The sequence below is a fragment of the Symphodus melops genome (genome assembly GCF_947650265.1).
Source record: "Symphodus melops genome assembly, chromosome: 2".
Lineage (NCBI taxonomy): Eukaryota > Metazoa > Chordata > Actinopteri > Labriformes > Labridae > Symphodus > Symphodus melops.
The window spans coordinates 17,022,687-17,032,277 of NC_136692.1; the positions used below are offsets into that span (position 1 = coordinate 17,022,687).

Genomic DNA, 9,591 nt, shown 5'->3' on the forward strand with positions numbered 1-9,591 from the left:
AAAAAAATCAATCCTCGGAAGGAGAGAATCGTTCGTGCGAGGCAAACGGAGTTTCTTCTGTTGGGCAACAACCCCCCCACTAATTTAATTTGCAATATTTGCTTGATGGCAGTTTCAAAGTGTTGGTCTGTAATGTTCTGAACTACTTATCAACTAATCCTGTTTATTTTAACAGCTAGTTTTGACAAAGTTTGGGGAAAGTTCAAAGAATACATTCAAATGAGCCATGTTGTGTCACCATAGAAAATATTCCGATTTTTTCTTTCTTGGTGCGTAACAAGGACCTTTCTTAAAATAAATCTTTTGACAACTTTTTTTTTTTTTTTTGCGGTACTCTTGTGATACTAAGTACCTATACTTCTACATATTTACTACGGGATCACTGTGGAATACTGCGTCCAACTGTTACCTGTAAAATTGAAATCTCTCTCAGCTGAAATAACACTCTTAAATTGTATAAAAGCCAAAAGAAGGACCTCGTCCCCCTCCAGATTCTCCTGTCCAGTTTTCCTCATTGGGATAAATGGTGAAACTTGTAGCAATAATACCCCCTTCTTTCACACAAACGCCTCCCTGCTGCCATCACCTCCAGCCCGACTGCCCCTGAAGCCCTCTCGGTTGGACATCTCTGTGCGCCTTTCTTTGAGAACAAAAAAGGCCTCCTGAAGGGGAACAAAGTGACCACATTTTCCCTCCGTGTCCCCTCCTCGGCGCAGAATAACCCGCTGCCTGTCCCTCAAATGGGAATATTAGGACGTCAATCTCACGGCCCCTGTGCGCTTTTGTCTTTGCTGAGTGCCCGGCTCTGCCTACCACACACCTTTTGTCTCGCAATCCAATAAGAGCCATTATTTCCCGCTCCCTAGCCCGACTGCAACGCTCTATTCGGGGGTATTTTAGGTGCGTAATCGTGTCCTTTGAGGACCTCAAATGGAGAACTACTTCCTCCTTTCACGTAGCCTGAAAACCGGACAAAGAGTGCCTGTGGCCTGGCCTCCTGCAGCAGCTCGACTTAATAGCAAAATTTTCCTCCATGCATCTAATTCACTCAAGGCCAACACGCTGATTATTATGATACTGGAAATTATAATGTACTGTATATGATTTGTTTCATTAAAGTAGGAATAAAAACCCTCTTTGACGACACAAAAACGGATTCGGTATGTTCTTCCTGGATACAGAAGCATAAGAACCCTATTTTTAGTTTATCTGATTTATTTGAATATATGTGAAATAGACTAAAACATGTCTCTGTTTATCCAAAAACACTTGAAAGCAAGTCAGTCTCTCCAAAGCCACAAAATATACCACGTTTAAAAACAAGCTCTAAAAAGGATGGACTTTTCAAAAAGGGAGAAATTAGCAAAAAGTGTGCGTAATTTCCCGATGTGCTTTAATCCAACCCAGTGCCAAACCACAGCACCCGAGCTAATTGGACCACACATACTGTATCAGGCCTCCTTTCGTAACAAAGCCTCTATTGGGCTCTATTACATTTAATTTACTCAGAAATACGAATGAAATTCTGCCTGATGTGATAAGTAAACCCAAACTCATATTCATTAGAACACTGTTTTCTATAGAAGTTTGTGCCAAAAAGGAGCTCCATAAAAAAGATACTAGTTCTGTAGTGATGAGGCTACCAGGCCCGGATCCCTTGTAGGGAGCCCTGGCACGAAGTAACCGCTGTCCCTTGGTGTGTTTGTGGCTGCGTGGAACCGCCGAGGCTGCTCACGTTTCCCAAGTTCATGTTCATGAATGCGCCAGAAGAGGTGGGTGGAGGGAGAGCGGGAATGCTGGTGTAGGTGCAGCTGTAGTTGTTGTTGTAAGCGGGGCTGTTGTATGTGTACCCGGGGTATCCATTATAGCTGTACGGGTTGGATCCGTATGGCGCAGCATTAGCAGCGGCATATCCCTGCGCTCCTCCCAAGCAAGGCTTCCCATCCCGGACCAGCACAGGAACAGCAACACGCCTGGGTGGAGGAGGATGGTGTTGCCCCACCGCCTCCAGAGACTTATCCTGCCGCTGCCTCTTACATTTGTAACGGCGGTTCTGGAACCAGATCTTCACCTGGTTAGAGGTGAGTTTGAGGGTGGTTGCCAGGTGCTCCCGCTCAGGGGCGGAGAGGTAGCGCTGCTGCTTGAAGCGCCGCTCAAGCTCGAAGACCTGCGCCTGGGAGAAGAGCACTCTGGGTCTCCTCCGGCTTCTCTGCTTTTGTACTGGCCGCTCTGAGTCTCCCTGGCCGCCCTCCGAGGCCTCCTCCCGGGACACCAAACTACAGCTCTCTGCGCAGGTAAGAGAGTCACACAAGAAGAATTAAAACATCTGGAATTAAGTCTACAAATGTCATTTAACGTAAAAACAAAAGAAAACAAAACAAAAACATTGGATTACACCTATTTTTTTCAATCATTTCAGTCAACAAAGGTATTACCTGATTACCTTATGTCAACAGCAAAATAACGACGAACATGTTCAACTATGGAACTTATTTTACTGTCTGATTTAAAAAAATAAAAATCATTTCAGTCGAACTTCACAAAATAAAAATAGGCTACAAACAATATGACGTAAAAAAAAACAACAAAAAAATCACCTGTAAAGTATAATCTTCAGAAAATGTAAAATACAATATTTTAAGATCCGGCCCATTATGTTTAAGAAAAACAATTGACATTTCAGTGACTTCCTGAACTTGTACACAAACTTGACGTTTTCTATTGAATATTCATAGTGGTCCCTGTCAGGACGCCTCGGTCTGACTGTGACTGCGTGTTTATTGGCGCTTCTTCTCCGTGTCATTTCTTTTACAAGCCACTTTAAACTAATTGTCGGTTTATAGTCCACACATCATAACAGACTCTGCATAACAGGCGCGCAGCTGAACCACTAGAACATTTGAAGTTCACAGACTTTATGAGTCTCAGAGCCTTTATACCAACTTCATCGATTTCATAGCTCGTTATTGGGACCAGGTCAGGTGTGTTGAGACAACAGGCCCGGGACAACAAGACTAAAATATTTGTCCTTTACTTGTCCTACTGTATTAAGCTTATTTTGCTTCTTTTAGGAACTTAAATTATGAGCCAATGGCATATTATAAATAAACAAGGAAAAGGTCACTTCAAAGTTAAATATTAACACGAGAAGTCCTTTATTTACACGTTTTTACGCTTAATTATGCAAATATATCTGTAAGATAGTGATTACGTTTTTTCCAACATTATTACATTTTAGTCTATAATTTAAAAGCTAAAACACATTGTATGCAATGGAGAAACACTCCCAAAATATTCGATCAGTTTGCAACACAATTTGTTTATGCTGTACATCATGCAAATTAATCTAAACCACTAAAAGTGGGAATCGTATTAAAATAACTGCTTACATTTATCATTTATAGTTTGTAAAATGGATTTTTCTTTCTCTGACTAAAAGGTCACAATCATTTTAATCTGACTATACGCGTGTCCTTTGTTGTCTTTTGTTTAAGCTGTAAAGCAGCAGTTTACGCGTTAACTCACTGCTCTCCTGGTCCTCCAGCTCGGCGGCCTCCAGCTTAGCTCCCTGTATCCCGGGATGAACGTACATGTCCGGGGACAGGCTGGTCTCCCCGCGGTCCTCCTCTCCTCGCACCGCTAGTGCGCTAAGGTAAGCCAGGTTATCCTCTCCGTCCGAGAATGAAGGACTGGCTCGGGTTCCGGCGAGCATGCAGGACGGCGGGGTTTGGAAATGCTGCTGCTGTGAGGGAGAAGTCCCAGACAGCAGCTGCTGGGTACTGTGGACCCGGTGCTGGACCTCCAGGGACCCAGATTGCTGCTGCTGCTGCTCCAGTTTGAGGATATCCTTGACAGAAAACGGCGTGGATGTGAGCGGGCTCTGCAGCATCATGTCATCCAGCTCCTGCTCTGCAGCACTGAGGAAATGAATCCCGCCGAGTAACATGCACTCTTCCTATCCTTCTCCACTGTTTTTCTAACAAATAATTGAGCTTAATAGCCCTTTCTTTGGTGATTGGAGGTGCGTTAGGCTTCTGGAATCCCTCATTGTCGTCTATCGCACGAAACATGAGCAGTAGTCCTAGTTTTGTTCATGCAGGTCTATACAGATATAATGTCGGGCTTTGTGAGTTTGGACCGGGGCGAAGGAGCGCCTGTGCCTCCTCTGCTTTCAGGGGGAGGGGTGTGAAATGGAAAGTCCGTACGGGCCTGCGGGAAGCATCTGGGAGAAAGAGAGAGGGAAGGTGGGGCGTAGGTGACGTGTGTTCCCGTTCTGGTTTTGTTTTTAGACTTACGTGAATATGGTGGACAGAGACATTTTCTGACACTCTCCCCTTAATCCTTCTGTACTCATTAAATTAACTCCAAAAACCTTTTACGCACAATAGCCTGCAATGCACAAAATCCCTGTTCTGTGTCTGCAAATATATAACCTCCCTCTTTGTTTGCTATGCAGTGTTGTTGAACTCCATTATTTGCAGTTGTCATCATTCCACATCAGACATAAAATGCGCGGGTATCCTTTTCGTTCTAAATGCCTTTTCATTGAGGCCCACCGTGCGGCACACGTGTTGCAATAACGGTGGCACGTCAAGGTCAATGGTCAGGTCAAGGGATATTAGTTGGTGTCTGTGTGTGTGTGTGGGGGGGTGTTGCTATAGAGTGGAAAACAAAAAAAATGGGATTTCATCGTTACGCAAAGCAAATAGGCTACAAGTTGATTTCGTTTTCTGTATGAAACTTAAACCTACCTCACAGGAAGGAGGTAGGTTCCTTACCTAAGGAAACCAGACGAATCAAATCTGCCAGAATGGACATAAAATGTTTTAAGATGTTTAAGAGTAAAGAAGAGACATTGAAATATCAGAGGTTTTAAAATCTCATCTTTTCAAAGATATACAATCAGATAAGGAACATGCTACATTGATTTAAAACTGTAATTGAAACTAATAGTTAGATTTTCAGTCAAACCCCTCTTTTATTCGTCTCCTGTACTTGTAAATTCTTTACACATTGATCCGAGACTGTTTTACTCTTCCCTGCACTTTCTGCAACTCTGCACCAGCCGCCTGGCCACGGTGTCCCTCAGTTCCCTTTATCGCGGGTGTTGTATTAATAACCGCCCTGGGCCGATAAGCAGCCCCCCCGGGGCAATTAAGATTCCTCCAGGAAAACTTCCTGACGTTTTTAGCCGGTCTAATCTGCTCCTATCAGCCCCGCTTTCCGTTTTCCAGCGGGACCCCTCGCCTCTGTCACCCCGCTGCCTCTGCTCCTCTTGTTGGTTATTCTGACAAGAAACATGCAATGTCATCAGTAAAGGTAAGATTTTAGAAATATGTATTGAAAGATTAAGAGTTGCACAATATTTCAGTGTAAGTGCTTTATTTATATGTCATATTGAGGAAACACTTGGTTTAAAGCTATGGTTTACAGAGTTGTTGTTTTAAAGGAACATGGCATTCATAAAAGTGTACAACTGCAAAAGGTTATTTCATGATAAAGCAGCACATGATGCTGCATTAATCAGCTATGCCGAATTTTTCAGACAAGCAGTTCAAAGAGCCAATTGTGTGAAATAAGAATACCAATTGAAAAAATAAAACAAAAGAAGTTTACTGTTTTTGTAGGCTAATTGAAATGCATCTTTTCTTTACTTATTTGTTATAAGAGACCACTACAATCCTTCAAAATAAAATCTTCTTTGTGTAAAAGCAAACTATAAACTCCTCTATATGACAATAAACCCTTCAATGTCTCAGAATTATAAGGACATGGACTTTGGTGTTCTCAAGCAGCCATGATATCTCTCTTACAGTCTTTAAGGAATTTCTGAATTAACTTTTCCTTACACAGTGTGGTTTTAGCACAGTAAGGCGCCTGTTAAACATGTTTAAAGTATTATATCTTAAAAAAGAGTAGAACTGTTTGCTTATTCCTAGCTAAAAAAACTATCACTAAGTATCAAACTTTTCGACCTGCTTAAAACGAAAAAATGAAATAAGTTTCTTTTGTACTTTCATCTACTGTCAGCTTGTTTTAACTCTTTTAAAGGTTCTACATAAATGTCAAAGCATGAGAAGATATTTGCAGTTGTATGTTGCAATCGTAGATATGCCATCTTCATAATCTTCATAGCTCACGACGATGAGCTTAAACTCTGGACTCAGAGTAATTTACTTTGAGGTTTTACAAAAGATGAGGAAAAGTAACAAAAACAAGACACAAGATGTCTTAAACTTTTGCCCCAAAGTGAACATTCCAGCAATATTGAGTTCCTCCTTTCTCCTTTTGGTTGACATTTTTTTAAAGAGCTGTAAACCATCAGGTTTTCATGAAACTTCAAAATTCAATTAACCAATTACTTATTCCATTGCAATTTATTTGAAATATTTATAATATGCGTTGCTTAATTGCCATTCTAAAAAAGAGAATTAGATAAACTTTCAGCAAATTCCTGATTTTTATCGTGATCAAGTTTTGAGTTTTGACAATGTGGACAACATGCATCTTTTAGGGCTGCTCACATCGATCTTTGACACCAACATTTAATAACTGATCAAATATAATTCAAAGTTGAATTAATGTTGGAGACCTTGTGTGGGTGTTCCCTCCTCTGTGGAGCCCAGGTAGTAAATAGCCTGATGTGCAGCTATTTCTATGGAAGCTGCAAATAGACAGATATATGTGTGGTTTGTTCCAGTAGACTCCCTGGCGACTCTCTCCAATTCACATTATATCATCATCAGCATGTCCTTGTGAAAAAGTGCCAAACAAGGCAGGATTGTGTTTAGATTGGCACACAGCCACCTCCATTTACTTTAAATAACATTAAATCCAAAGACGCCAGGCTGAGCGCTGACTTTCTCTGTCACATGAACCAACAGTCTGCAACAGAAAATCAAAACTGTTTTAGTTTGAGTCAAGAGATGGGACATTTGGTTTTGGCTGGGTGCTAATGCAAAGATGATATGGAGAGAAAAATACCCCCACTGTCCAATTTAGAAAACTTCTTGCGGTGAAGCATTTACGTATGTGAACATGCAACAGATAAACCTCCTTAATGTTCAAGAAATGTTCATAAGTGCACGTGTGAAAACAGCGAAAGAGACAGAAAACCATTCGTACTCATCCACACAGGCAATGTAGTAACCAGTTAGCATAATGATACTGTGTTTTTAGGCTGTGGGGGGTAGCCAAACTACTCGAGAGAACCCACACATGCACAGGGAGAACATGCAAACTGCACACAGAAAGGCCAGCCAAGGTTTTGGCACAAGGGACCTTCCTCAACAACTTGTTCACAGACTTAATGTCTAAATCGTTTTGGTTGAAATACAGTTTAAACCACAGAATGTATAAAACATGGACGTGTAGTCTCAGTGACATCATTGATTGTTTTCTTAAGCAAGTTTAAAGGTCCGATATTATGCCCTTTTTTGGGGTTCATATATCTAGTTTATGTACCTGCTAAAGTATGTTCACAAACACTAATGTTATAAAAAAGTGTCTGTTTTTATGTACTGCCGCTCCATGCTGGCTCTCTCATTTGCCTGTGTATCACGCTCAGAATCCCCCAAGAAGAGATAGAGAGAAACAAAGGGTCTCCACGTGTTCCAAGTCGGATCTGATTGGTTGTTTGGCTTAATTCTTGGATATTTCCCTTACCTTTTACCACTTTGGCAATGCTACAGTCAGTCCGAGGGGAGCTTGTGCTTGCTAAAATGAGCCAATGGGTTCAGATCAGTGACTTCATGGGTTTGTGATGTCACACCCCATTAGGGACTGAGTGTTTCATGCGGCTATTGCTACTGCTAACAGGAGGAGGTAGGAGAAGCCATGTTTCCGTGGACTTTGAATTTTTGCAAATAGATGTGCCTAAACATGCCCAAGACACCTGCACTAAAGAGCACCTGAAACCAGAAAAAGAAGAATATGGGAACTTTTAAGCCAAAAAATCTTGGTCCTGTATTGGAAAAACTAACTGTTGGTCAATTAAGTGTAGTGGAGCTGAGATGGGCTTTAAGCCTCATGGGCTGCAACATCAAATGCCAAAGTTGATGAGTTATTGATGAGGTTCAACCCCCAGTCAGTGTGCCAATAAACGCATCAGCAACTCAGACCAAATTTGTTTTTAAAACTAGGCTGTAAACGTTTTTTATTACTGCTGTCAAAATCGACTTTTTGAAAGGGGTGTTAATGGAGCTAACAGGGCTTTTGAAATCAGCCTCAAGTGGATGCTAAGGGAACAGCAGTTTTTTCCTACTGCCTATTGGCATTTTTTTTACACTGTGGGTTACCACCTGGCTGAAACAGGATATTTTACAGTTTAATTTTTCATTTAGATGTCTCTGAAAATAAATGCAACTGTTGCATATATCCCACACAGACTAGAAGAATTATAGTATTACACATTTATGTAATATTTTGAGCGTACCTCAGGGATCATACTAGACTGGAGGCATACTGGAAAACCACACAAGACAGGACTGTGGTTGTGGTTTCTCAATTTGAACAACCTGCTGCAAGCAGACTGCTCCAGCTCTGGTGCTGTCAGAACTGGAAAGAATACTGTGGCCTTTTATGTTCCACACAAACACAGATAAGTCAGCTAAACTTTAAAAAACACTTTGCAGACATTAATGAGGTTTGAACACTTAAGCAGCCTTAAAGCATTGACTTTTATATTTCTTTAAACTTCAGTATTTTTATTCTGCTACCTTTTAGATGTATAGGTACTTTGGTTATACATAATTAGCAAAAATACACTTTAGAGTTTTACTGAAGTTAAAGGCATTTGTATTATTCTCATTTTCCAATGTGTTGGCCAGCATAATAGAATATTCTAAAAATATAATATGTTAATGATAAAACATTTAAACAGAGATGTTCATTTTTCATCTCATCCTTGAATCAGGGGAATCATAGCCAATCAATGCTTCAAAAAGTACATCCTTTTTATGTTTAGTTGTGTAAATGTTTCAACTTCTGCAGATAATGTTGGAATAGTGTGAGTGTGGGTTATTTCAGTCCACTTTTGTTTAAGAGTTGCTAACTTTCCATGCAGGAGGTAAGGAGGAATGCGCTGTTTTTTCTCTCTGTCTCTCAATTTGTAGGCCCTTGTGTGTGTGTGTGTGTGTGTGTGTGTGTGTGTGTGTGTGTGTGTGTGTGTGTGTGTGTGCGTGTGTGTGTGTGTGTGTGTGTGTGTGTGTGTGTGTGTGCGTTATAGGAGATAACAATAGGAAATGCTACACCTCTTGTTTGCTGTCATTTGCGAACTGGCGGAGGCGCCAGGCGTCTCTGGATGGTTCGATGGAGATGGTGAACAGATAATCTCAGCCAGTGCGTGAACGTGGTGCGCGCGCTCGTGTGTGTGTGTGTGTGTTGGGGACATTTTTTTTTTTTTTTTTTTGATGTGATAGTCAGCAATAGGTTCGCAAATACTTAATTTTGAAATCAAAGACACTTTTATTGAAAATGCTTTCCACTCAAACTCTCAGGTGTAATCATAGCCTACTATAACAGCTCTTTAAAAAAGAATGCTCGTTTTATTAACAGCTGCGGAACTAGAATGCAATTAACCTAAAATCTATA

At 41.0% G+C, this 9,591-nt stretch overlaps 1 protein-coding gene across 1 annotated transcript; it reads right to left on the minus strand.

The window, feature by feature from the left end:
• Window positions 1-1,317: 1,317 nt before the first annotated feature.
• Window positions 1,318-3,907, minus strand: LOC306820311 (homeobox protein Nkx-2.5-like). Its single transcript, XM_079338132.1, has 2 exons — window positions 3,526-3,907; window positions 1,318-2,286 (listed from the first exon to the last, which is right to left on the minus strand). Exons 1-2 carry the CDS (start codon window positions 3,890-3,892, stop codon window positions 1,640-1,642), a joined length of 1,014 nt encoding a protein of 337 aa, XP_079194258.1. The 5' UTR covers window positions 3,893-3,907; the 3' UTR covers window positions 1,318-1,639.
• Window positions 3,908-9,591: the final 5,684 nt, after the last annotated feature.